At 40.3% G+C, this 26749-nt stretch overlaps 2 protein-coding genes across 5 annotated transcripts; one reads left to right on the top strand and one right to left on the bottom strand.

Moving 5' to 3' along the window:
* Positions 1 to 574: 574 nt before the first annotated feature.
* On the top strand, positions 575 to 17641 carry CHRNA5 (cholinergic receptor nicotinic alpha 5 subunit). 4 transcript variants are annotated; one of them, XM_039732505.1, is made up of 7 exons: positions 649 to 735; positions 6932 to 7076; positions 9550 to 9701; positions 9989 to 10033; positions 11294 to 11403; positions 12348 to 13179; positions 15154 to 17641. In XM_039732505.1, the coding sequence occupies exons 4-7, from the start codon at positions 10007 to 10009 to the stop codon at positions 15313 to 15315; spliced, it is 1131 nt and encodes a 376-aa protein (XP_039588439.1). In that variant the 5' UTR covers positions 649 to 735; positions 6932 to 7076; positions 9550 to 9701; positions 9989 to 10006; the 3' UTR covers positions 15316 to 17641. The 4 variants fall into 4 exon arrangements, with proteins under 4 accessions (XP_039588433.1, XP_039588439.1, XP_039588455.1 ...); XM_039732499.1 differs by lacking the exon at positions 6932 to 7076 and having other exon boundaries at positions 575 to 735; XM_039732521.1 differs by lacking the exons at positions 649 to 735; positions 6932 to 7076 and adding an exon at positions 1022 to 1087.
* A 21-nt stretch (positions 17642 to 17662) lies between these two features.
* CHRNA3 (cholinergic receptor nicotinic alpha 3 subunit) lies at positions 17663 to 26749 on the bottom strand. Its single transcript, XM_039732488.1, has 6 exons — positions 26250 to 26749; positions 24208 to 24347; positions 24096 to 24140; positions 22407 to 22516; positions 20313 to 21324; positions 17663 to 18906 (listed from the first exon to the last, which is right to left on the bottom strand). The coding sequence occupies exons 1-6, from the start codon at positions 26302 to 26304 to the stop codon at positions 18778 to 18780; spliced, it is 1491 nt and encodes a 496-aa protein (XP_039588422.1). The 5' UTR covers positions 26305 to 26749; the 3' UTR covers positions 17663 to 18777.

Below are 26749 nucleotides of genomic sequence, written 5' to 3'. Positions count from 1 at the left end.
TATCTATTTTAGATTAAAAGTTCCAAAATATTCTAAATTAGAAACTTTAAAAAATCATACTGATTTAGAAACTTACAAAAAAAAACCCTACCGAGTGTTTCAAATGCAATGGAAATGAAAAGGTTTTTTTTTTTTCGCCAGAAGTCACTTACACTTGCACCCTCCCAAAAGCACAGGAGGGCGGCCCTCACAACGTTGACGGCGCGGAAAACGAAGCTGGCGCGCAGAGACCCCATCTCCGACAGCTTCCCCCTCTCGCAAAATCCCGCCTCATTCCCCTCACGAACCGCTCCCAGCCGGGCACGGCCGGGCAGGGCAGCGGCCCCGCAGACCCCGGCCCACGGCACCGCCCTCACAACGCCGCAGGCGTTGCCCGGGTGGCTGTGCCGGTTACCGAGCGCTGGCGCTGCAGCTGCACAAGGGCCGCGCGGGACAGCCCGGCGGGACGAGCACGGGGACCGAGTCTGTGGGCGCGGCGCTGCCGCCTCCTCCTCGCGGTACCTGCCAGGAGCTCCTCCGACGGCACCGGCTGCCGCGCCGGGCCGAGCGCGGCTCCTGCCCCCGGCGGGGCCCCGGCGGCTCCCGGCTCCCGCCGCGGGGCTCGGAGGCAGCGGGGCCGTGCCCTAGCCATGGCCGGCTGCGGAGCGTGGCTGTGCTGCGGCCGCCCTCCGTCCGTGCTCCTCCTCACCTGGCTCTGCGCGCCCCTGCTCGGCCGGCCCGGAGCCGCACACGCGGGTAAGGCGTCTGGGGGCGGCCCCGGGGGGGAGGGACGGCGGGGCTCCTGGGAAGAAGAGTGAAGGGTGAAAGGCGCTCCGGTGAGGAGCCAGGAGGGTGTCGGAGGGGAGGGCTCGGCCGGCCGGGGGTTCCGAGCCCACCTGGCGCTGTGCGGGGCCGCCGGGGGTGAGCGGGCGGTGCCGTGGGCCGGGGGTCTGCGGGCGCCGCTGCCCTGCCCGGCCGTGCCCGGCTGGGAGCGGTTCGTGAGGGGAATGAGGCGGGATTTTGCGAGAGGGGGAAGCTGTCGGAGATGGGGTCTCTGCGCGCCAGCTTCGTTTTCCGCGCCATCAACTTTTTCCCGGACGAGGTTCAGGTAAGGCTGGTGCCGGGTGCGGTGGCGGCTGCTGAGGGAGGATCGCGGGGCTGCGCTGGCTTCAGCAGAACGAGCGGGACCTGCTGTCCAGCGGGATCGCAGGGCTGCCCCCTCGCAGAAGAGGGGGGAAAAGTCTGCAAAACTGCAGCTTTTCAGGTGCATTATCAGTCTTGAATGCCTTTCATTACATTACATACATTTTCTAAATGTGTCTATATATAACGCTTTAAAGATCTCAGCTGCCATAGTTTCAGTTTTTAATCTGCTCACTTTTTGAGAGAAGGTGCATTTGGGTTTGTGGTGCATGCTCTGCATCTGGTACAGAGGTAAACTTGCAGAATATATTTTAATAACTGTAATTTCACATATGGATGTGACTGCACATGAAAGCAAGCCTCTTAAGAATTTATAACATAACTCTCTTTAGTTTGGTCGTGCATAATTTCTTTGACTTCAGAAGAGGCAGTGTCATAATTCAATCAGCATTTAACTTTCCGAGTTGAAGGATGTAAAATAGCATGTGAAGCTAGAATGTTTATAGAAATACGCAAAGATTAAAGGAGCAAAATCACCTCTCTTCCACAGATTTATTTAGAAACAGTTGTTTCAAAATGTTGCACTTACATAATTTGAAAGTATATTCCCAAGGGTTTTGCAGACTGTCTTGAAACCACAACTACAACAAAGGCAGGCAGAAAATTATTGAAAGATAAATTTGAGCGTTTTTTTATATTAACTGAAAATTGAAAAAGTGGTTGTAAATATCGTTTATGGAATCGATGGAAACGTTTATGGAAATGTTAATGGAAGGGTGTTGATTGTATCAACATCTAGGTTTTAATTTAGCCTACAAATACTCAGTCTGTTATTGCTGAATGTGGTTTAAAAGACAATTGTTTGTCCCAGCATTTGGAAAAGTAGTGTTTTTCCTGTTCTTCATGACAGAAGATACAAAATCATTATATTACATTATATGATTTATATGACTGCATGGAATTACCTGCAGTCAGGGTAAGCCAGGTTTTGCCTTGTGGCAGTTTTGACTTCACTGAGAATTGATTGTATACAGTGAGGCTAAAGTTTCTTTTCATAACTTGTTTTTTCTAAAATAAAATGAAATTTGCTATAAGAGTGCTTGTAAATTCATTTGGTTTCCTTCACTTAATAGTGAACCAATGTTTTATCTTGGCTACCTCTGAATTGTCAGCAGAACATACTTGCTGATTTAAAATACAGTTAAAGTAGGTTTTGTTCTTGCTCTGAATTTTCACCTAACTCGAATGCCCAAATGGAGCTGAGGTTAACACCAACCTCTAGCCTGGCCCTGCTGTGCTGTGCTGCAGACCTGTGATGGTGTTTCCCTGGCACTTCATGCACCCAAGTGTTTTCCCTCGGTAGAACAGATCAAATCCTTCTCCCTACCCAACAGGGAGTTGCAAACCTTCCTGCTTGTATGTGTTTCTTGTGATTTTTCTCTTAAAATACTTTGTGCTTTCTTTAGAGGTTCTTAAGGGGATAAATGTGAGCATTGATTTGTGGAGAAATTACCTGCGTTGATTTGTAGAAGGAACTGCCTTCTACAGGAAGGAAGTACTTGCATAGTTTCCCATGTTTTAGAATGGTAAAACCCAGGGTTTGTGTGATATTATAGATTTTGAAATCTCCTTATCTGGTTTTGAGCAATATAGCTGATTTCTGTGAGCTGTAGGATTCTGTGTTTCAGTGTATCCAAGACTGGAATGGAGCTGAGTGGGCAAAACAGAAGGCAAGGGGGCAAGAAGGCAAGGATGGTGCCCAACATCTGCAGCACCCAGGGCTGCACTGGCAGCTTGTGAGAAGCCCTGGCCTGTTTCTTATTTCCATAAGGTCTTTTTTACGTACATTTCGGATTTGTGTTTAATTCCATGACACGTGGCCTCTAAATTTATAAATGGTTCTACTTATCAGATTCTACATACTTGTTCTTCCTTGTGCTGTCTGCACTTCTATACACCTTTTTTGCTCCTTGCTTTCAGCATTCCTCAATGCTTCACAGTCCATCTTCAGTCTTTACTGACAGGTCAGCAATCGGTGAAAATGATGGAATGATTAAAAGTAGTACAAAAAGAGATGACAAAATCCTGGATCTGTTACAGGAAGGTCCTCCAGCCTTCAGCGTGACGGGATTTTCCCCAGGGCAGGCTGGCGTGAGGCAGCCGTTTCCCGTGGCCGGCTGTGGGGCAGGGCCGGGGATCCCTGTGTGTGTGTGGGAGCTGGGTGAGCTCGGCGGGCAGTGCTGCGGCAGGCACAGCCCTGCGGTTACCGCTGCAGGGGATGTCTGCTGCTGGCAGTGCCGCCAGGGAGGACAGGAAGCTGTTTGGCACGTGCTGTGGACTTAGCACGGGTGTTCGGAAAGGAATAGTTGGTGGTCCAATTAGCTCTTAATCTACAGACTGACTGTCAGTTCACATCTATTTCTTGGTTATTTACAAACTACATGCTAGGCTATTATGGTTACTAACCAAACTTGTACATGTATTCAGAAATATGTGCCATAATTATACCTTGTTGCTACGCTCTTACAGGGTAGTTTCATTCTCCTTTACAACTATCAAGTTGTACCTTTAACATTTTAAATTTGAATTGAATGTGAGAAGCACCTTCAGTGCTTTCTGTGAGCAGCTCTCGTACCTCTGTGTGGTTAGTATCCCCCGCCTGTCACGAGGGAGACCTGGGTTCGATTCCCCGGCGGGGATCCAAGCTGTAATAAACAGGGTCAGGAGACCAGCTCCTTTAAAAAGGCCTTTATTAAGAACAGCTCTTGGTGCGGATCCCCAGGGGTCGTGCACACCGCCACTGCTCCCACAGGACGACCAGGAGAGGCCTCAGGCAGGCAATGCTGGCTTCTAGTCTAGGGGTGCCATCCAGACTGAGTTCTCCTCAAGCCATGGTGACAGGATGGAATCCAGCTCTGGTAAATTGTGGGTGATTCCTGGTGGTGCAGCCAGTTTAAAACCATAGTTTATGTGCTGGTTTCTTGTTTTTGAGAGAGCCCATACCATACCAACAGCCCCTCATTAAATTCAGTCTGGGTGCAAGTCCCTCTGGGAGCCGGGAAGTGGTTCCCCATGGAAAGGAATACAAACACAGGGTAAGACAGTAACACTTAACAGTGGCAACCAAAGGCAAATCTCAGAACTCTTAACTAACATTCAACAGCAGACTAACACTTCAAATTAAGATCCTATCAACTTCATCAACATTAACTAGCAATTGCCACTCTGAAAAAGAGCTCCCATCTCCAGTGTTTCATTTTTCACAGTAAGTACTAAGCAGTATTGCAGTTCAAAATTCCTCACAGTTTCATGTCCAATATATGTTGTTTTATTTTGCTCCCTGTTGGCTGAATGTTGATGTTCTATTTTAGAGAGAAGGCACAAATCTTCTCAGTAACTTTAAAGCCACCTTTTCCATGCTTGTAGGGGTGGTGATAGGGTTTGCCTTCATTTTTTAAACAGGGGAGGAAAAGATAGTTCTGGGAAGTTCAGAATGTAATAGTTGGCTTTTCTGACTTCTATTCAGTAAATAGAATAAAGTTAGTATTGCTGCTTTGACTTACAGACATCCTAGTTAAGATGATTGTGATCTTTCTAAATGCTTGCTGTTAATTAAACGCTTGACTGTGATTGGATTCTGGGCAATTGCTAATGCATAGAAGGAAAAGTAGGCCAAAAATTAAAGACCGTGCAGGAAGTATGACTCATGATTCTTTTCAAAGGGTCAGAGGAATCAGTATAAAATAAAACTTCAACTTAATACGTTACTTGTCTTTTCTACCTAATGAAATAATGATGGGAGATCATCTCAATAAATATCCTAGAGTACATAAGGCAGGCATACTGTATATATTTCTTCACCTTCCAGATTTCTAAGCAAATTATTAGTTGTATGTAGCAGTTAGATTTGTGGATAATAGTTTGTGTTATAATATACCCAGAGTTAAAGAATGTAATGTTAACTGCAAAGCATGGATATTTTGCAATGTTTGTCCTTAGAAGTAGGTTTGTGGGGTTTCTTTGTTTGCTTGTTTGGTTTATTTTGGTGGTGTTTTTTTTGTTTGTTTTTTTTTGTTTTTTTTGTTTTGTTTTGTTTTTTTTCTGTAATGGTATGTGATTATAAATAATATATTACTTCTGAATATGCATGTTAATATTACAGTTCTAGAAAGTGACCCTTTCCCCATGGGCCTCCTTTTGCACCCAGTGGTGATGCAAAGAAAACCTGAAATCATTAACGCTCAATTCTGGCAATTAGAAAATGCTTTGAGTTACACTGTTTAAATTAGAAAATGCTTTGAACTGCACTGTTTAATGTATAAGGATCAGTGTTACACCTGCACTGCCAATCTGACTCTTAGACTCTTTAAGTATTTCACTGGTAATTCTTATGAAAGGAATAATGTTGCTAAATCATATTAAGATGCTTGGAAATTGAATCCCATAATGGCACAGTAAATTACAAAAGTATTGTTCTTTTGTAAAACCCATCTTTTGTTTCTTATCTACAGCATTTAAAATGTCAGCCATTAGCAGCCCATGTGAAATTTTGACTTGAGAATGTTATCAAGATAAATAGACATGTACATGTTTCATCATGCTATTCCTGTATCTGAGGCCCATGTAATATTTCACCCAATTTTCTAAATAGTTCTTCCAAGGTACTTTAATAAAAAAATTATGTTAAATACTTATGGAGGAAATTAATTGAATTTTTAAATACAATGTTTTCAAGGTCAAGTGTTTCATTAGAATTTTTACTTAGCCTTTGTCAAAAGCATTCTCCAGCTACTTCAGAGTTTAAAAAAATTGAATAATTACTCTGCTTTGTGCATAAACATTTGTCTCCTTTGTGCAGAATTAAAATTTAGGCCATCCAACCTCATATGAGATTTAGGTGTGTTTTTTTTGTGTTTTTTTTTTGTTGCTAAATATGGACTTACACTGAGGGGCAGTGAGAAGAGTTTAAGGTGCAGATAATAAAGAAAATGTTGTCATTAGGAGTTACCTCTGAACAGTACAGTGAGCTACCTTTGATGTAAACTGCAGAGGTTCCCTGGCCTCAATAAAAATGAAGACACACAAATACAAGGCAGCTTAGAACTGCCCTTGAAAGGCTACAGATATTCTTTAGTACTCTGAGCTCGAGGCAGGGGTGAGTGTTGCTATAATCTCTTGCCATCTGATTTAGTATGAGATTGTACTCTGAGTTGTTGGTTTGTTAATCTTGCTAGTCATAGGTTTTAACCTCTTTCTGTTTTTCTCCAGCCAGCATAGAGACTCTGCTGCCTTAAGCCATTTAAACTGTTTTACCTGTTTTTCTCTCTTTACATTTTTTCCACTTGTCACCAGCTCTTCATAATTTTTAAATTGATGTTAATACTACAAGGTGTAGCTAAGAATTACAGCCCCTTGTTGTAATCTTAAAATCATAGATACATGGAAAAGAGATATAAAACATATGCAGTCTGTAACAAATTATTTGAATGGCTGTAGGTAGGGGTGATTACTTTTTTTTGTTTTTGCCAAGTCTTAATATACTCTTACCATTTCCAGCCTCCTCATGGAGATGAGATGTCTTTTCTAGACCAGTTTGCCCCAGTGTATTAATAAAGAGAACAAACTAGAAATATTGAAATGTGTGGATACATCTGTGATCAGAAAAAGAAAGAAAGAAGTAATTAAATTATATGATTAGTAAATAATGGTCATTGTAATAGATCAGTGAATATACTATAGGTCTGAGTATAAAATGTTTGAATAATAATCTAAGTATATAAAAGCAGTAAAGAAGCATGTCCCCTTTCAGCATAGCAGAGGAGATGCTGTGTTTTGAGAGAAGCTTCATCTGGAAACAACACGTACCCTGAGGATGCTGTATCGTTGCACAGGAGGTCGTCTTACAGGAACACAGAAATGGTGAAAGTGCAACTTTGCCTCTGCATTGCTTCAAGGTCAATTAATTGAGAGATAATATCCAGCTGCATTGTCAGTCTTAAATTCAGTTGAGAGTTGTAACTGCAGGAGGGAAATGTAATTAATGCTAATATAGAAATGAAGTATTTATGAAATATTAGGCTGAAATATACACAAAACCATTCATAATTCAGGAAATAGGGATATAGAAATAGAGAAATTAGGTTGTGTCTTCAGGAAGCATTCTTTTGGATCTCTGTAAAATGTAGGGCTTGGCAAATCTGTCTATAGTTACAAATGAGAATAAATCCTTGGCTAATGAGGATATACTGAACCAGTTATATTTTTGGCACTTGTATATTTACAGGATAACTTGTATATGTGCAGCATTCTGTTGCTGGATCCTTTTTGGCAGCAATTCTTATGTCCTGTGAGTTTGTCTGTATCCACCTGAGCTATCTCAGCAGTATGGTGTAAGTTGGCCATCAGTTCTTTGCACATCCCACAAGTCAGAAAGGTTTGTATTTTGAAACAGAAGGGTGACTTTTCTTAAAACCCAAATGTTGATTTGGCCCACAGCAAGAGCCATTCAGCAGCATGTTAGTGTAGGGTAAGACTTGTAGGAAAAAGGGGTCCTGCTGCTCCCACTGTGCTGATCCTGTTTCTTATGCTACATTCTGCTTTTGCTGCTACTATGACATTTCAGAGAAATCTGGTTAGTGTGTAAAACAATAATATTTCTGCTGGACTGCCCCACACACGCAGTGCCAAAGGTAGGGAACTGCCTTGCTGAGCTCTGCAGTGCTTTGGCTGTTTTGACCAGAGGACCTGTACAAGGAGCCTTTTGCAGCACAGCAGTCACACTTCAGTGAGTGCAAGGCAGCTTAAAACTTGGACTGCCCATCATAGTTTGTCCAGGCTGCAGTGGCTGCAGTCATGTGGGACTGGCTTAGGTCACTTCAAATTAATGGCTTAAGTGATGTCAGCCAAGCCTCTGCCACAAACACCAAGTCATGGAAGTGTTGTCAGCTCTGAGGCAGCTTCAGCAAGTTTTGTGGGAATGAGAACTGATGCCCTGTGCAGGTGTGACACTGCCTGACATACAGTGTAGTCATCCCAGGCAATTCTGAAATCCTAGTCCTCTTCAGTATCTGTGAATTGCTGACTTACTGAATGTTGATGGTGATGAACTTCAAGTAGACATTATTTATGCTACCTTTAATTGGTACTTTGTTTCCTTTGGCTTATTTTATGAGAAAGATTAGATACCACCAATGTTTTTGCTGCTTGTATCATTCCTAGTTGAGCTACTTCTGTTATGTTGACTAAATTCACCTCCTCTCCAAACAAAGTAATGTTAATCTTTTAAATCTCTCCTTGTATGGATGACTGTCTCTGGTTTTAATCTGTTTATGTCATTCTCTGGTGATTTTCTGCTTCTGATAGATCTTTTTTTAGATGGATACTGTTAGTGAGCACATGATTTCTAGAGAGGTTGTGCCATAGATTTATGTAATAGCATAATATTTTAAGTCTGCATTTAAAAGAGATGGTGGTGAGCTCCTTTCTTTTCTTTATGCTGTCCCTTAAACTGACGATAATAGTTGTTAGGTCTTTTTTTGGCAGTAATTCCCTTTAAAATTTTATTGATAAGTAGTAAAAATCTTTATGTAGAACATGTCAGTGTTTTCTGGTGGTCATTCTACCTTTGTCTGGGGATTGGAGACCCTTCCATGCAGGGTGATGTGCATAGTTCGTGCTTCTCGAGGCAGCAGCCATCTTCAGGTCTTCCACAACACTTTTGAAAGCTGTTCTTACTCAAGTTATTTAGCTAGACTCAGATCTTCCCTTTTTTCCTCCCGTCTCTCCATCTACCCCAAAATTGCCCCTTGAGACCTATGAAAAAGAGCTAGAAAGGTGCATTCCAGTCAGTGTAACATTGGAATGGGTAGAGAGTCGACTGGTAAATAGTTTGGCATATGCATCTAAGATACAAAACAGTGTGAGGGAGAGTGCTCTACAAGTGCAGCAAAATTTATACATGGTAAATGTGCCCAAACATGTGAAGAAATACATTAAATGTTAAAAATACATAAATACATTAAGAGACTGAAGTTTCAAACTGGGTTGCAAGTTATGCAATATACTACTGGTGTGTGATGTGGATGTAGGTTGACAGAACTTCAGTCCCCCATAGGTCAGCTTTCTGTTTTAGAGGAGTTCCACAGGTGCTTGGCATTGGGTAAATGATATAAGAGCTTTTTGCCTGCTGAGATTATCTTAATGTTCTTGAGTCATCAGTTTTAGAAGCGTGATAATGGTGTGAGGATGCTAATAAAACCAGGTAACTTCATAAAATTCTACTTCCATGACCTTGGGCTTGCTTCTAGAGAGAAGGGGATGCGATGAGAAATTGAACTCTGCAAAAAAAAAAGCTGTAACTGTTTGGACACAAGAATGCAGATGTACACTGCTCATTTGAATCAGTGTTGATTTTTTTTTTTTATATAGCTGTATCTGAACCTTCTTTTATTGCTAAAAGTGAAGATCGTTTGTTTAAGCATTTGTTTGAAGACTATCAAAGATGGGTTCGTCCAGTGGAACGCTTGAATGACACAATAAAAATCAAGTTTGGCCTTGCAATCTCTCAGCTAGTAGATGTGGTATGTATAGTAAATAAGTTGTATTTTTTTCCACTAACTTTAAAAGGAGTATAATTTCATGTGAAATAATTGTGCTTGTTAAACACAATAAATTAAGCATCCTAAATTATTATCTGTGTAATAAAAATGCCCTGTAGATGAATATATAATGTTCTCATATAAACATACATAGTGATTAGAATGCTTTCAGCAGTGTGCTTTGTATTTTAAGTTACAGGCCTCTGTGAACTAAAGCAGCTATTTCCTATGGATAGATTATTTTTTGTGATATATGCTTTATTTTACAGGATGAGAAAAATCAATTGATGACAACAAATGTGTGGTTGAAACAGGTATGTGTAAAATATTGATGAAAATTTCTGAAGCTTCATAACTGCAAATCAAAATTTAGGAGAAACTTTTCTAGTTAATTGTATGTTCAAAAAACTTAGCTCTTGCATGAAATTTTATTTCACATAGTATCTTTATAGACTGTCCCTGGAAATGCTTTAAAGGATTAATTGTGACAAACCTCTTAAGAAAACCATAATAAGGTAAACAAAAATTCACCAAATTCAAAGTAATATGATATGGCATTATATGGCCATTTAATATACCAAGGTGTATATATCCAACCGTAAATTGCTGCTTCAGTATGAAAGTTTTCATTTGAAAGCTTTATTAAGAAAAGTATGGTTGGTGTATTCTTCTGTATAATATTTTTGAGGTCTTTTTCCTGTGGGATATTTGAAATTATTTGATATACATTACTGTAGAATTCCACTTTCAAAGTTAACTATGCTTGCTAGAAGGAAATACTTTTTTCTCTTAAGAATATTTGGGTTTGGGCAGGAAAAAGCCTTAAGCTTTGTAATTGTCAGAGTCCAGTGCTAAACTTAATTGCCACTATTTACTTGGGTAATGCTTCTCACAAGTCATTCTTAATTTCACTGAGAAGAATCTTTGCAGATGCTGGGTATACTTACTAGCTTATGGAATTATTTTTGTTTGGGCTAATTCCTTTCTGTTTGTTTATTTGATTTTTTTTCCTTTTGCTTCCCATTTCCTTCTTTTCAGTAACTGTATTTTTAGGCCAAGTTTTTATTTTTAGGAAAACTTTGAGATTAGTCAGCAGATATGAGATGGCCATGTGGACTGATGATTCTTTGTGCCCTCTTTAATAGTTTCTGCAGATCTTCTTGAAGTTGAACCAGTTTTAAGAATTGGAACATGATGGGATTTTTTTATAATGAAAATGTTTAAATTGCTTCTGATTAGCTTCCAGTCATTGGTATTCATCCAGAACAAGCTTTTTTCAAATTTAATTTATACAATTAAATTACATTATAATAGCTCTTACTTACAAATACATGTTCTGAAAAAGGAACGTCATCTCTTAAGTTCTGCACAGAAACATTGTCAAGCAGCTCTAATAACAGAAAACAAATAGTGAATGAGGTAACTACATGCCTGCTCAGCAACTTCATTGTTTTATGCAAATGTTAGTTCCGTTTGATTGTTGTTAATTGCCCTGTTATCTATTTTCATCTGGTATCACCCTGCTGAAATCCACTTCCCAATAATAATGATTTTTGCATCTCACATCTCCACAGGAATGGATAGATGTAAAATTAAGGTGGAATCCTGAAGACTATGCTGGAATAACATCTATCCGTGTTCCATCAGATTCTATTTGGATTCCAGATATTGTGCTGTATGACAAGTAAGTTTTGACTATTTTCATACAAAATGCATTTACTTTATAACTTTGCTGACCAAACTGCTTCTAGGAGGCTCATTGGATAGATAATGTGTACATTTAGTGGGCTAAGAACCTGTGCAAGAACTTGCCTCTGAATGCAAATAGACTTTGTTGCCATGTTAAGTACTCAAATGTTTTGCTTTACTTCTGAATGGAATTTCTAGTCCCTTTGAAAAGGTTATTTCCATTTTGTTGTGTGAACTTCTTTCTTTATTGGACAAAAATGTTTTGCACAGTGCTGTCTGTAAATAGTGTGATGGGAGGGAACAACTAATTTATGCTGTTGATAGGTCATATTCAGCATGGAATTAAAGTTAGGTACATTTGTACATTTAACTGTAAGGGGGGGTTGGTTTCATTTTGATTTTTTTTTTTTAAATTAAAAGATCTCAGAAACAAGAACTTTTGAATTAACCTTTATGCACAATTTAGGTACACATACAGTGATTTTACATTCCTGAATTGTCGAGTCAGGATAACAGGCTGTTGCAGTGATTGTAAATTCAAGTTTGGGCACAAGTATAATTTTACCTGTTTTGTGACTCTTTTTCTTCGATAATTATGATTTGGCTAAATTTAAAAGTACTTATTGTCTCTTACTAATAGAAAAACCAGAGCTGGGTCATGCTGTTAAAAATCAGGATTTTACAATCGTTTCGTAAGTCATTGGGACCATAGAAAGTTGCACAGATCTTTTCAGGACTTGAAAATATTCTTCAGGTTTCCAAAGCTGTTTACCTATGTTAGCTTCAGATTTGAGGGGAAAAAGTTGACTATGAAGACAATATAAAATTTTGGCTATCAAGGGATAGACAGCTGAAATGACAATAACGAAGTATCATTTCTTCTTTAAATACATCCCCACACCCCATTGTAATTGCCTGCATTTATCTCTCTTCTTTCAGTGCAGATGGACGTTTTGAGGGAACATCTACAAAAACTGTGGTAAAATATGATGGCACCATTGCTTGGACTCCACCAGCAAACTACAAAAGTTCTTGTACTATTGATGTAACATTCTTCCCCTTTGACCTTCAAAATTGTTCAATGAAATTTGGTTCCTGGACTTATGATGGCTCACAGGTTGATCTAATTCTTGAAGATTATGATGTAGACAAAAGAGACTTTTTTGATAATGGAGAATGGGAAATAGTGACTGCAACAGGGAGCAAAGGAAACAGGACTGATGGATGCTGCTGGTATCCTTTTGTTACATATTCATTTATAATTAGGCGTTTGCCACTTTTTTACACTTTGTTTCTCATTATTCCTTGTATTGGGCTTTCATTTCTAACTGTCCTTGTCTTCTATCTTCCTTCAAATGAAGGTGAAAAAATTTCACTCTGCACTTCAGTACTGGTATCTTTGACTGTTTTTCTTCTTGTTATTGAAGAAATTATTCCATCATCTTCTAAAGTTATCCCACTCATAGGAGAGTACTTGGTGTTTACTATGATATTTGTGACCTTGTCCATTGTGATCACTGTCTTTGCTATCAACATCCACCACCGCTCCTCGTCCACACACAACGCCATGGCACCCTGGGTTCGCAAGATATTTCTGCACAAGCTGCCCAAGCTGCTCTGTATGAGAAGCCATGTCGATAGGTACTTTGCTCAGAAGGAGGAAACAGCAAATCTGAATGGATCAGAATCATCCAGGAACACCTTGGAAGCAGCTCTGGATTCCATCCGCTACATTACGAGACATGTGATGAAGGAGAATGAAGTTCGCGAGGTGGGTGTGTCAGTCCTGCTGTGCTGATTTTGTACAACTGCAAATTAGAAAACCAAGGCCTTTAATGTGCAGTTGCATATTAAAGATGTGCTACAGATTCCCAGCTTTTGTACTTTGCTGAAGCTGTGTAGTTGTTTCCACTGGGAAAAAAGTGCAAATATGGTACAATCCCGAGACTATTTGGCTGATACAGTACAGTACTTGGGGACTTCAGATGTCTTTTGCTGTTTTCTGATAGTTCTTGTCATTAGTTACACATTGTGAGACACTCGTCTGTGAGAAGAACATGTACTGTAACTGTTCCCTACAGCACTGCTGAGATGACAAGAGAAGGAGCTCTTTTTCACTTTAATGTTGTACTTGAAGGCTGTCTTGAAAAATGCATTTGCCTTATATTTTTCAAATATATACTGCCAATACTTATCTTGCAGCTTTCAATTTCAAATAAAAACAGTTTGAGTGCTCTAAATTGTATTCGTTTAAATACAGGCTATGGCCATATGTTGGCCATTTTGTGCTCAGATGAAACATGGACTCAATGACTTCCTAAGTGTTCTCTTCTACCCTTACTATTATTTGCCCTAAGTTTTATTAAAAGATGTCAGAGGCTTTTTTCAGTGTCAGAGTGTATTTGCACTCTGAATTATCCTTAATGAATGCTTACAACATTTGTGTAAGAGCATTAGAAATCTGTTTTCTTTACATGCTCTTTAAGCTAGCACCATTGGTACATCAGAGACTCAAATGCTATTTCCAGTCTAATGTAGAAGTTTGTAGAAATATAGAAGTTTGTGGTGCACTGTCTGTTCCTGACGGCAAAGCCTGAGGTTCTTTCAGTCTATATGGGAATTGCTGTCTTCATAAGGCTCTGGTTGCTGACAGTGTGTTCTCCCATACAAGACTTGGAGTAATGTACCTCCTCTGATGTGCCTTCTCAGGACTTGATTCTGACATTGTCACAAGGGATGCGGCCTAGATTTTTAATAAATGTATCTGCTGTACTGTTAAAGCAACATCTGCATTGTATAAACAACAGAAATAGAATAGTTTGCTATTAAATACATAATTTCCTGTAAATTAAGCATTGACTGTGAGTGACAAGTAGTAAGTATTTTGTTTTTCAAGTGTAATTTTCAACTATAAACCTCGGAAATTAATATACAGCTGACTGGGGATTCAGCTGTTTTATTATTACTGGGCTCCAGAGAATGCCAGCTTTAATTGTAAAAGTTGTTAATAAACACTAGACAGCTAGTGCTATTGTAGCCCTACATCTTAGGAGGCATTAGGCTTGGAAAACATGGATAGCTCCAGTTCAAATCCAAGACAATTGTTTGGCAGAGTTTTAATTTGCTTGTACAACTAAATCTGCAATACTTGCAAAACTGTGTATAGATATGAATAATTTTATCAAAAAAGAAAGTAGTCTTGAAACTAGTGTGAGTATTCTCCCCAGTGTATAATTCTTTGCAGCTTTCAGCAATTGTTTGTAACACAACAACTACTCTACTAACAATTTTAAAAAATTGTTTTATTTACTACTTGGTAGGTTTGGTTTTGGTTTTCTGGTTAGTTTTTTGTTGTGGGTTGGTGTTTTTGGTTGTTTGGAGACTTTTTTTACAACTTTTGCTTCCAACTCCTCCTTGGGAATTCCACGTTGTGGTGTCATGTGCCATGTATCCTGCAGCATGTTAGAAAATGGCAGGCCAGTCTCATCTCTATAGATGAGGATGTTGGGTGCTTCTCAGGGTCGATTTCTGCATCAAAATGTACATAACTTATCAATCTTCACAGAGGGAAGCTTGCTTCAGTTCTAACTCACAGTATAATTATAAAATATTGTTCCAGAGGGTTATCATAGGGACATGGTTGGGAAAGGTGTATCTTGAAATAATTAAGAGTTGCAGGATTTGTTACTGTGTTTTTACCTGTTCTTGCACACACTGACCAGCTCATGTGCTCTCTGTGTTTTAGGTTGTTGAAGACTGGAAATACATTGCTCAGGTGCTTGATCGAATGTTCCTGTGGGCTTTTCTTCTGGTTTCAATAATTGGATCACTTGTGTTATTTATTCCTGTTATTCATAAATGGGCAAGTATAATAGTCCCTACCCATATAGGCAGTACAAATGCATAAAATATTTTTGGAGCTATGTCCTACTGATCTGGCTCTAAGTTTTGCAGTAGCTTTGTTTCCATGCATGTTCTTTGTAGGCATGTTTCTGGTAGAGTGAAAAAAAAATCCAGAACTAGAAAATTAGGTTTATCTTAAAGCATGGCATTCCCAGGACACATAGAGGTCAGTCTGCTTATTGCCAGTCTACTCAGTTACTGCCAAGCCAGGTCAGAATTAAAAGAATCTTTTCAAGCCATGGCATGTATGATTTATCAAAAAAGCAGCCACTGACACCTACTGTGATATAGAAGGATTTCAATTTTTTAATGATGAACACTGTAGTCCAATTATTAAATTACTATATAAATCGTTATACTGAATATTACATATTTGCAGTTACACAGTAGAGTTGTTTATTTCAATTTTGTATACAAAGGTGAATTTTCATCAGTTCTCTTCAGTGTGTTGTAGAAGTCTGAAATTTCACCAGAGTGAAATTTAAAATAATAAAAATATAAGTTAAACTTCCTGTATATCTAATATACAACTAAGAACAGCAATTTGGCCATGTTTGGCCTTTATAAATTTTCAGGGGAATTTGCTGCTAAATTTTAAAGCTTGATAATTCTGTGATACCAACCCGAGCATTTAATGAGCCTTGAAATGCCTAAAGCATGTATGTATATTGATGTCTCCATCAGCTTTGGAAAGGAAGGCAAAGGCAGTTAACTGAGTTCCCAAGGTGCATAAGTATTCTAAGGGGCTGCAACATTCAGATTGCTTTACTCTTGATGAAGAATTTGATACAGTGTGTGAGTTTACAGACATGTTCATTATTTCCTGTATCTGGATGTTTCTCAGAATTAAGATTTTTAAGCACAGGCAGAAGGAATTTGTGGAGCATCTTTCTGACGGAAGTGGGTTATAAATTACAATGCTGTGGAACCAAATGGAGATGATTAATGATTTTCACATTTGTTTAATTGAACTTAAGAGAGCTACCTTGGATTAGTTCTTTCACTTTAAAAAACACATGTAACTCTAAGCAGCAAGGACTTGGAGTTTTCCATATTTCCTTTTTCCTAAGATCATTGAAAACGAACTTGCAATTTTCCAATTGTTCCTTTAAAATGCATTCTTTACACTGATTCCAATGCCACCTTTCTTCCTTTCTTAATAGTTTCATTTCTGGAAAAGACTCTAAAATAGTTGGGTGTTTTCCTACACTAAAGTTTTTTCAGTGTTGTTCATAATAGAATTGCATCCTGTAGGCCTAATACAGGAGTAGAGCAGGCGAGAGCAAATCTTAGGAAGTTTTTGTTTGCTTAAATTACTGCATGAATAATAACATGTTTAGGTGAGAAGTTTTAATGTAAACTGTGGTATCTTCAATAATTTAAAGTTTTTATAGTGATTATAAATTTGAACAACAGTATTTGTTGTATTTCTCCCACGCTCCCTCCCAGATCTCCTTTAGAAAAGCCCTGCTCTAATTATAATATTGATTACTTATGTCATAATTTATATATAATTTAATATTTATTTCAAAATGTTTTAATCTGCAGGACAGTCTTGGTTTTGTGTAGCTTTTAAAGGCTCACAGGTAGGGAAATTATATCAGGCAGACCTTTTTTTTTCTTTTTTTTTTATAGTAGCAGTTAGGGATTTACTCTTCTTCAGTTACACAGTTACATCTGACACTGGATATCCATGTTTCCTCTATTCCCATCATAACTTGCAAGGTGAATTTGCAAAGATTATCTGTTTTAATTTGTTAATATAAGAGCTTTAACTTCCCAGCATTGCTAAGGTTAAACAATGCATCAATGACTTTTTCTGTGTGCAACTTGCAGAAATACTTCAGATAGCTTGTTTCCTCTTCAAATACAGCATTTCTTTTTAAAGTCTTCCATAGGTTTGAATTACTGAAATTTACTCTTACCTGTAGAGAAAGCAAAGTGAGTACAACTGTAGATTATATATATATCTTATTTTTTTACTCTCCATTTCATCTTTTCCCTCTTGTTCAATGATGTCTCCAGGCTGCTCAGTTACATCATGATGGGGAGCACATTGTCCAGTGGAGTCACGCTCTCTATGATAGTAACTCACAGTTTTTGCAAATGCATGAATTTCTTTTAGTGACTTCTAGTCTGATCATGATAGATTCAGATAACACAGCTGACACTGGAATCCTTGGGGTCTTCTGCTTATCAGGTGTGTCTGAAACAAAAGAATGCTAATATACTCAGAAGCATGGACTTTTACTTCTGTAACTTACTGCTGAATGTATTGAACTGTAGGTAATACTACCTTATATAGATCTCTGTCACTTGCTCAAAATAAATGAAAAAAAGGCACAATTTTCAACAGTTTGATTCTCTTTATTTTCATAAATGTTATATCACTTGATACACTGTATTTCCACGAAGTTTTTGGTTTGGTACAGAGAGAACAGTTTGTATTTTTTACAAAATATGATCTGATTACAGTGTTTTGTTACATTCTTTATTCACACTCTTAAATAATCTGCAGTTACTGATTTAAAAAAAAAACCAAAAAACAAGAGAAGATACATATGCCTAAGCAACAACACACTTAGCATTTAGCTATTTTAGCTAAATGCATTTAGCACATTTTAGCACACTTTACAGGACTATTTTTGTCTACCTGCCTTACCTTGGCATAAAACACTTCACTACAGCAGGATGCCTCTGTATCCAAACTATCCTGTCCAAGTATTTTGATCCTTTACATCACTTGCAGACTGTCTTATTGTGTGTTTTACTTGTACACAATTCTAAACATCATTAGGTTTGAGCACTTTTTTTTCCTGACAGCCTTCACATACATTGCAGTCTGGGGATACATAGAGTTTACTTCATGGTTGCTTTATTACCATCATCTATCATTTACCTATTTGTTCTCCTTTTGCACTAAGCCCCTCCTCAGTCCTTTCTTGCCACTGTGTGGGTCAGCTTGTACAGCAGGTGGCAATGTCTGCAGGCCAGCCATTTGGTACTGGTGCTTCCCACCGTTGTCCTTGTGAGGTTATTCATGGAACTCACTGTGAACTGCTTCCAGAAGATCCTGGCGTGCTCTGAAGAAGCTTGGGACCAGACTACAAACAAACTTAATAGCCCAAAGCATTCAACTCATCTTGACTTTCCAAATACTCATCTAATTTTCCATTTCTTTATTAACCCCTTTTTAAACCATTCCTATAAAGTTTAACATACTGCCTCCATCTTCTCCAGCTATTGCAAGAAGTAGCTCTAAAGCATAGTTTGTGTTACTTTGAGATTAGCAGTCATAAAGGTTCCAAATAATTCCTTTCTCTGCATTTTGAACAAATATGCCTTCATAAAGTGAAGTTGAAGCCAAAGGGATCCTTGTTCTACCACATGGAAGAGACGTGAGGTGCTGGGAGAGGAATGCAGAGCTGACTGGCAGTTTTATTTGATTTCACAATGTATTTAATTTTTACATTTCATCTCCAGCCATCAGAGGTTGTAAAAACAATCCTGCTGTTCCTAGAATACACACCAGGATGAAAACCCATAGAAAAATACGATCAATTACCATGGCAACATATTTCCAATCATCCTGAATCTGAAAAGAAAAAAAAGAATAGCAAGTTGGCATGTTTATTAGGTGAATAAGTTGCATTAGCAATAATATAATTTCATATAAGAAGCACAGTTTTTTCTGTATGTAGATATCCTTATGAATACACAACTTACACATCTGTTTTCACTGACAAATGAATTCATCTTGAAGAAGCTTTATTTGAATATTCTATTTGGAGCAAAGCCAAAAGCTGCTGCTTCAAATCCAAAAAGTTGTTCACCAAAACACTGGACTTGAGGAGACAGAACTTCTCTATTCAAGCTTTACATTCTTAGATGAACAGATTTGTCAGAAAATGTTACTGAAACAGACTGCTCCTACTGGCCTTTAGGTAGTATGTAAAAAGCAAAGATTAATTGGTATGTAATTATTTGATACTTTGTTATGTAGTACTGAAATTTGACCATTTTCATGCATCATGTAAAATTCATCTCTTTACCTTTCATGTAAAGAGGGAACCAAGTTTCAGAAAACACCCGATTTTTCTAATTTCTTTTTTTTTACAGTACGTTTTATAGCAAGAGTGACAATGAAGTATTATATATTAATAGTAACTCAGTGATCATTTTTAGCTACTATTGAGATTACAATTCAATTTTTTGTTTTTCTTCAAGAATGATAAATTAATTTGTTGGTTTTTAAATTTGTTCTTTTTAGCTTAGAACTTGTTTGTTAAGGGAAACTTAAGAACCCAAAGCAACCCTCTATTTTCTGTACCAACTAAATCTAAATAGAGTTCTGATTTATGTATGAACTAAATGAAGTTAGAATGAAGTGCTGTAGTTTGGGGATTTAAAAACTGTGATGGTGTGGCTACTGCTTATATTATGTTTGAGGAACATGGTAGAAAAAAACCCCTTTTTTTTTCTCCTTTATTGTATTAAGATGGAGCTTTATGAAAGATGTTGGTCCTTGTCTTGCAGTAGTTGCCTCATTTAGCTACAGCACTTTGCCCTGCAGCAGCAACAGGATGAGCACCACCATCACTGCGAGGGACATTCACCCTAACATTTCTGTTGGTGATAGTAAGCTGTGGGAGAGAGAATGTAACTTTCTAAATGCCATAGGGTCAGCGAATTCCACTATTAAGATTATAACTTGGAAAATCCTAACTTCAGCTCTCACGGGATGGGTGCTTTGGTATGTTCCCCTTAATGTACCTCATTCAGTCAATATTGTCAATAAAGAGAACACTGTGCAGCAGAGCTGCTTCTCAGTTATGTAAGTTCAAAATTGCACGTCTTTGTAATATAGCTTGTGTAATTTACTTGCATAAAATAATGGTCTTTTTTATCTTTTTTGTCTGTTTGTTTGAGATCTTTTTCTTACAAAACACTCTAATGGCAAAAGGTATCTGCACTTTGAGTAACGGTAAAATATGTACTTACCTCTTTTGCTTCATTCTGCATTTTCATATTTTCTGCAATGTATTTCACACTTTCAATAGCATCTCTCATTTCTGGTGAGAGAACTGAAAATGAAAGCATAGGATCTACAGACTCAGAGCTTGAACTTCTAGTGAGATTGCCACTGAAATCCGAGAACTTCGTGCGCTGATACTGACAGCAGCTGCATGCCATATCTTGACAAGCCAAGCCATCTTTGCAGCATTTGGTTTCAGAGCCATTGATGCAATTTAAGTTTGAAAACTCAGAAGTGAATAACGGTTTTGGCTTCTGATTATTCTCTTCATCACTGGCAGGCCTTGTCATGAACATGATCCGGGGAAGTAAGTTCAAGAAAATGGTTCTCACCCACACGGGCATGGTGTGTGTCTTGGGTGTTCTGTAGTGCACATTTAGTACAAATACTGTAATGACAATCGAGAGAGTCACAAATATCATGGTGAAAAGGAGGTATTCCCCAATAAGGGGAATTACCAGGGAAGTAGAAGGTATGGTTTCTGTGATAACAAGAAGGAACACTGTTAAAGAGAGAAGCACTGATATGCAGAGTGTCACCTTCTCGCCACAGTCTGAGGGCAAATAGAAAACTAATACAGTCAGAAAAGAAATCAGCAGACAGGGAATAATCATATTGATAGTGTAAAATAAAGGCAAACGCCTGATGTAAAGAGAATATGTGATGTCTGGATATATCTCTTCGCAACAGTTGTATTTGATGTCATGTTTGTACCCAGGAGCTTTAATTATAGCCCATTCTCCGCTCTCCCAGTAATCTTTCAGGTTCATTGTAGAGCCAATTAGAACTAAGTCAATTTTGGCTTTGTCGTAAGACCAGGAACCAAACTTCATGGTGCAGTTCTGGTAATCAAATGGGAAGTATGTTACATCTATTTTACATGAACTTTTAAATATAGCTGGAGGTATCCAGGTCACATCACCCGTGTATTTTAACAGGGCCTTTGTCTTGTCATCAACCTGGAAATCCCCAACTGCACTGTAAAGCAAGTAAAAATAGCAAAAATTAGAATTATCTGCCCCAGGTAGTTTCATACATTCAGATCATATACATGAACTCTTTAATCTGTTTTGGAGAAGTCAGCCATTACTTGTTTACTTGGAGCTGAATTGCTCATGCAAGACTGACTCGGTGACCATGGTTAAACTGAAACAAACAGCTCACCAGGAAGAAGGTGAAAGACAATATTCTCTCTTATTAATAGCATGGCTTGGTGCAATCAGTATTCAAAATGGCAAATAACAGATTGCAAATGGCAGTCTGAGTGACTAGATGAGTCTTGTAGGCCCCTTCCAACTGATTTTTTTCATTCTACTCTATTCTAGATTGATCAAGCACATCAGAACTCAGGGGTGATAAGAACATTACTGGTATTTCCATCTCTTCCATGGACAGTGCAGGTAGTAACTATGGAAGGAGGGATGAGGTTTGGGATGTATCTTTGCATAAGGAGTGTATTTGGTAAAAGGTTATTTTAAGTCCCACTTTGCTAACTTATATGATCCAGTTGAGTATATGAAAAAGTAAAATTAAAGGGTAATTTGAAACTTTAAGGCCCCAGTTAGAAAAGGAGTGTCATCACTGTTGATCCATAGATCTGAGTTTTGGATCTGTGTAGCTGAGTCCATTTATATGAGAATTGCATTCTTACAGATCCATTTAGTTATGGTTTGGCTCTTTACAGTCTCAGAAATTGACATCTAAAATAAAATTTATCTGTGGCTTTTATTTGTCAAAGGTGTCAAATTGTGGATTTGATTGCTAAAAGCTAGAATTTGCATTCCTTTCAGTTAAAGTTGTACTTGCAGGGGCTTGTGAAGGCGAAAAGCAAAGTTCACTTTGGCCTGCTTACTTGCAGCTCCAGGGGAGAGCTGGCTCCTGCCCAGTGATGCTGACACAACTGGCATGAAGGTGAGAACAGCAATGGGGGGATGCAGAACACAGGTGCGTTGAAAAGCAGCTTTTCAGTGCATTCTGTGAACTTGCTGCTGATTTTTTTAGAGCTGGTAACATCACCCCTCTCTCCCTGAATTAAGAAGTTAAATACGCAAGAGCCTTACTTGTTATATAAAACAATATCTGGCTTCCAGATCTGGCCAGATGGAACTCGGATGAATTCAGCACCTCCATAGTCTGCTGGATTCCACCGAAGCTTGTAATCATTCCAGATCTAGTTATGGCAGAAATGAGTCTGTGTTAGGTTTGTGAAGAAACTGAAATTCGGTGGACTAGATCTGAACCAAGTACTGTCATATCACTTCCTGGTTGATTTATTTTGGATACTACAGTGCTTAGATGTTTCTTTAACAAACACATCTGTGTTTGTTCATATGCAGATTGTAGGGGGGGCCTAGATATCTAGACATTATATACATATATGACTTAAATTTATGTGGCTGTCCCAGGAATGCTTACTCCATAGCTGGGCCAAGCTGAAAGAAGGACTAAGACACTCTCTTTTCAGAGTGTAGGATTGTAATAATGACTTTGATCTCAAAAAAACAGGAATCTATGGGACAGTGAAAACAAGTTCCTGGAGGCTCGTGGCACAAGTTGTGAGCATCAACTGAGGGACCTTGGGTCAGGCAGAGCTCCAGTGTGTCATGGCTCAGGTAACAGCCTTTGTCACTAGCGTTTGTTAAACCCCATTTTAACGGACTTTAATATCAAGCTGAAGGTGGGAACTAAGTTGGTTACTAAGCTGACTGCAACAGTGAGTAACTGCATTTTTAAAAAGGCTTTTTAACATGAAGTACACATTTTTTGTTTGTTGTCACTTTATGGGAGCTAACCAGCACCAAATGGCGCTGTGCAGGACCTCCGAGCCCAGGTACTTCCTTTGCGTTGATGTCTGACAAGGCAGCGATTTGGAAGTCTCCAGAGCAAAAATCTTGTATTTAGTGACTGCAACAAGTGTAGCAGCCTTGCTCTCCTGCCGTCCCGTCCCTTCCCTCGCCCTCCCCGCTGCTCCGCTGCCGTTCTGTGCCCGCCTGCCGAGCGGTGCCGCGGCCGCTGGGGGGCAGCAGCGCCCCGGGGAACGGCTCGGGCGGCGCCGCGGGCGCGGAGCGGGGAGCTGGGTCCGCTCTGCTGTCCGGAGATCCTGCCCAAGGATGCTCTCCCGGCATCCCGTCCAGAGATCCTGCCCAAGGATGCTCTCCGGCATCCTGTCCGGAGATCCTGCCCAAGGATGCTCTCCCGGCATCCTGTCCGGAGATCCTGCCCAAGGATGCTCTCCGGCATCCCGTCCAGGGATCCTGCCCAAGGATGCTCTCCGGCATCCCGTCCAGGGATCCTGCCCAAGGATGCTCTCCGGCATCCTGTCCAGAGATCCTGCCCAAGGATGCTCTCCCGCCATCCCGTCCAGGGCTGCTGTCCAGGGATCCTGCCCAAGGATGCTCTCCCGGCATCCTGTCCAGAGATCCTGCCCAAGGATGCTCTCCCGGCATCCTGTCCGGAGATCCTGCCCAAGGATGCTCTCCGGCATCCTGTCCAGAGATCCTGCCCAAGGATGCTCTCCCGGCATCCCGTCCAGAGATCCTGCCCAAGGATGCTCTCCCGGCATCCCGTCTGTCCCCCGAGGGACCCGAGCTGGCGCCGGCCCCGCAAGCCCGGTGCTCCCGGAGCCCGCAGACGCCTCGCTGGGCGGGCGGCTCCTGTGGCCCCGGGTCGCCCCGGCGGAGCGGGGAACACTCCCGCGCCGGAGGGGCAGTGAGCTGGTGCCCTCTGGGCTGTCACTGAGCGCTACTTACGTGCTTCAGCCACAAGTTAGTTTCCATGATCTGGTTGACTTCGTCCTGGAAAAGAGAGGTGTGTCGGGAGAAGAGCCGGCGCTGCCGCGCTGCCCGGCGGGGCGGTACTCACCACCTTCACCAGCTGCGACATGGACACCTCGAACTGGATGATGACGGGGTCCGAGACGTTCTTGACGGGCCGTACGAACTGGTTGTAGCTCTCGAAGAGGGCCGTGTAGAGCCGGTGCTCGGCCTCGGAGCCGTCGCAGCCTGCGGAGGGCACGGGGTGAGCTCCGGGCCAGCCCCGTGCGGGGCAGGGCTGTCCCGGGGCTGCCCCGGCTGCTCAGCACCCCCGGGCGCTGGGCAGAGCCCCAGCCCCTCAGCGTGCCATGGGCACACGCTTGGCTGCGAGAGTGAAAGGTAATGCCACGACACAGGTTTTCTAGCACGCGTCTTCTGCGAATGAGTTACAGAAACAGTTTCGGGGAATGACTGAAGAACTGAGGGTGCAAAAGCCCTTTCCCCTCACAGTCCCAGTCCCCCAGACCTGGCAAAGACACAGGGCTGTGGAGCAGAGGAAAGGGAAAGTGTAGCCCAGCAGACCAGGCCTCTGGTAAGGGGTAAGAATGCCTCGCAGTAGGAGGAGTCCCAGGAAATGAGAAGTTTGCTTTCTAGTCTGAGTCATGATTGCGTGATTACAGTGAGGATAACAGCCTGCTTCTTAAAAGATATATAAAAAAGGATTAAAATTTGATTAACTGTTACAGTCAAAGACTTTTCAGCACACTCAAATAAATATGCTAATTACCCCCTTATTATTCTAAGTAGTTTTTATTTATAATAGATGCCTATTGTCCTTTTGCCACTCATAAATGCAGTTCATCATACCCTGTGGCCAACAAAAAACTGCAAACTGAAATTCTTATACAACAAGGTACTTAACCTGTTTCAGGATGAGGTATGAGAGCCTGTATTTTACACTGCCATTTTACTATCAAACTATCTAGGCAATAACCATCCTGACACTATCAGAAGCCAGTGGCCTTTTATTTTTAGAGGGCTACCTCTTAAACTCTCTTCTGGACAACATATGCTCATGAATTCCAACTGAAACACCAGAAAAAGTGTTTTGTCATTAATGTCACTATGCAAATTTGGCAAAGGCAAAAACTGAAGTCTGTCGAACACATTCTACGGTTCCTTTGAAACAGAAATATGGATATATATGAAATATGAATATTTGCAAGGACATGTTTATTTTCTGCCAGATGTTTTTTAGTAGAGAAAGAGGGGAGGCAGAATTAATCTGCAGGTGACAGACTACACAAAGCAGGTATTACTTTTGAATCTGTGAGACCTCACCTCTCCCTAAGACAAGGGTTCCCTTCATGTCAAAGTATTCAGTTGAAAGGTCTTTTGTTTGCTTTTGGTTTTGTTTGGTTGATTTTAACCCCTTGTGCCTTCCCTTGTTCACTTGGAGTACAATTTTGTTTTCAGATTAGTGAAATCATTCAAGCCAACTTGCTAACTAAAAATTAAACACTTTTTAACTGCCAGTCTTGCCCATATTATTTCCTGGTATCTTCTATCTCTTAGATTGAGGTTTCCTGGAATAAATACCACCCAATCTTTTAGGTAAATAATTTTAAATCTGGATCTTAACAACTATTATAGTCAATCCTAAACTGCCAACCTGTTTACACAGTACTAGCACTCTAATTAAATCTAGCATCCAGTGTTTCTAAAGAAGTGCATTCATGTGGGTTTTTTTATTTAACTGTTTTGTGCTTTCCATATCTGCAGAGAGATGTGCTGTTCGCAGCACATACTCAAAGCTCTTTAATATTGTCACTTTCTTGTCTTCTCTGCAATATGTGAAACCACACCTTTACGTGTGAGGTCCTTTTCCTACATGTTAAAATGGCTTTATGTGTCCTGTTTGGCATTTTAAATATAGACTACTTAGCTACTTCGCAAGGATAAACTTAAGCCCCCCACCACCACCACTGAACAACAAGCTATGTAACAGAAAGAGCTGTACCACAATTCTGTACTTTTGCCCCTTAGGTTGGAGAGTGCTTCTGCACTTCTTAAAAATAATTTGCACCAAAACCATCTCCTGCTTCCCTTTCCAACCCTCCCATCAAAAATAACAGATTAAGGATCACTCACCTTGACAGAGAAAGCACACAGCAGCAGTTAGAAGGAGAGTGTTCAGGCTCTGCATGGTGTTATGAATTCCTGCCTGTGGACAGAGGCTGCTGAGGATGAGCGTCACTGCCAGGGCTGTAGGAGCACAGGCAGCAGGGAGGGCTGGGCTCCCCCGGTGCGTGAAATGCCTGCGAGCAGCAGCCGGCAGGACCCTGAGCACAGCTCTGCGCACTGAGCTCCCATTAGCTCTGCTGTGCTGCCCCCTTTCAAGCTACCCAGGCTGTCAGGGCTTTGGGAACGGCAAATAAAGTGCAGGAAAAGCAGATGTTATTGTAGGCAAAGAGCAGTCTTCTGGCACAGATAGTGGGTGAGAGTCCTTAAAATGGTGCATAAATGAGCTTGGTAATCTGACAACACTGAAGAGTTTTCCAGCCAGCTGCTATACAGGATCCTTATCTATCAGAAGATCATGCCAGTCTGCTAGGGGAAGTTTAATTAATACAAATCTTTTAATTGAATTG

The sequence above is a fragment of the Passer montanus genome, unplaced genomic scaffold (genome assembly GCF_014805655.1).
Source record: "Passer montanus isolate IOZ18808 unplaced genomic scaffold, ASM1480565v1 scaffold111, whole genome shotgun sequence".
In the NCBI taxonomy this organism is placed as follows: domain Eukaryota; kingdom Metazoa; phylum Chordata; class Aves; order Passeriformes; family Passeridae; genus Passer; species Passer montanus.
The sequence above is the reverse complement of the archived record's forward strand: the minus strand, read 5'-3'. Positions and strand labels throughout refer to the sequence as shown.

Excerpts from the sequence above, each read along its gene's own strand:
- CHRNA5 (XM_039732499.1), top strand. The coding sequence starts at position 630 with ATGGCCGGCTGCGGAGCGTGGCTGTGCTGCGGCCGCCCTCCGTCCGTG. Across the intron at positions 9,702-9,988 it reads TCTCTCAGCTAGTAGATGTG|GATGAGAAAAATCAATTGAT; the intron begins GTATGTATAGTA and ends TTTATTTTACAG. Across the intron at positions 13,180-15,153 it reads AGGAGAATGAAGTTCGCGAG|GTTGTTGAAGACTGGAAATA; the intron begins GTGGGTGTGTCA and ends TCTGTGTTTTAG.
- CHRNA3 (XM_039732488.1), bottom strand. The coding sequence starts at position 26,304 with ATGCAGAGCCTGAACACTCTCCTTCTAACTGCTGCTGTGTGCTTTCTC. Across the intron at positions 24,141-24,207 it reads TGTCGCAGCTGGTGAAGGTG|GACGAAGTCAACCAGATCAT; the intron begins GTGAGTACCGCC and ends TCTCTTTTCCAG. Across the intron at positions 22,517-24,095 it reads CTAACTTGTGGCTGAAGCAC|ATCTGGAATGATTACAAGCT; the intron begins GTAAGTAGCGCT and ends TGCCATAACTAG.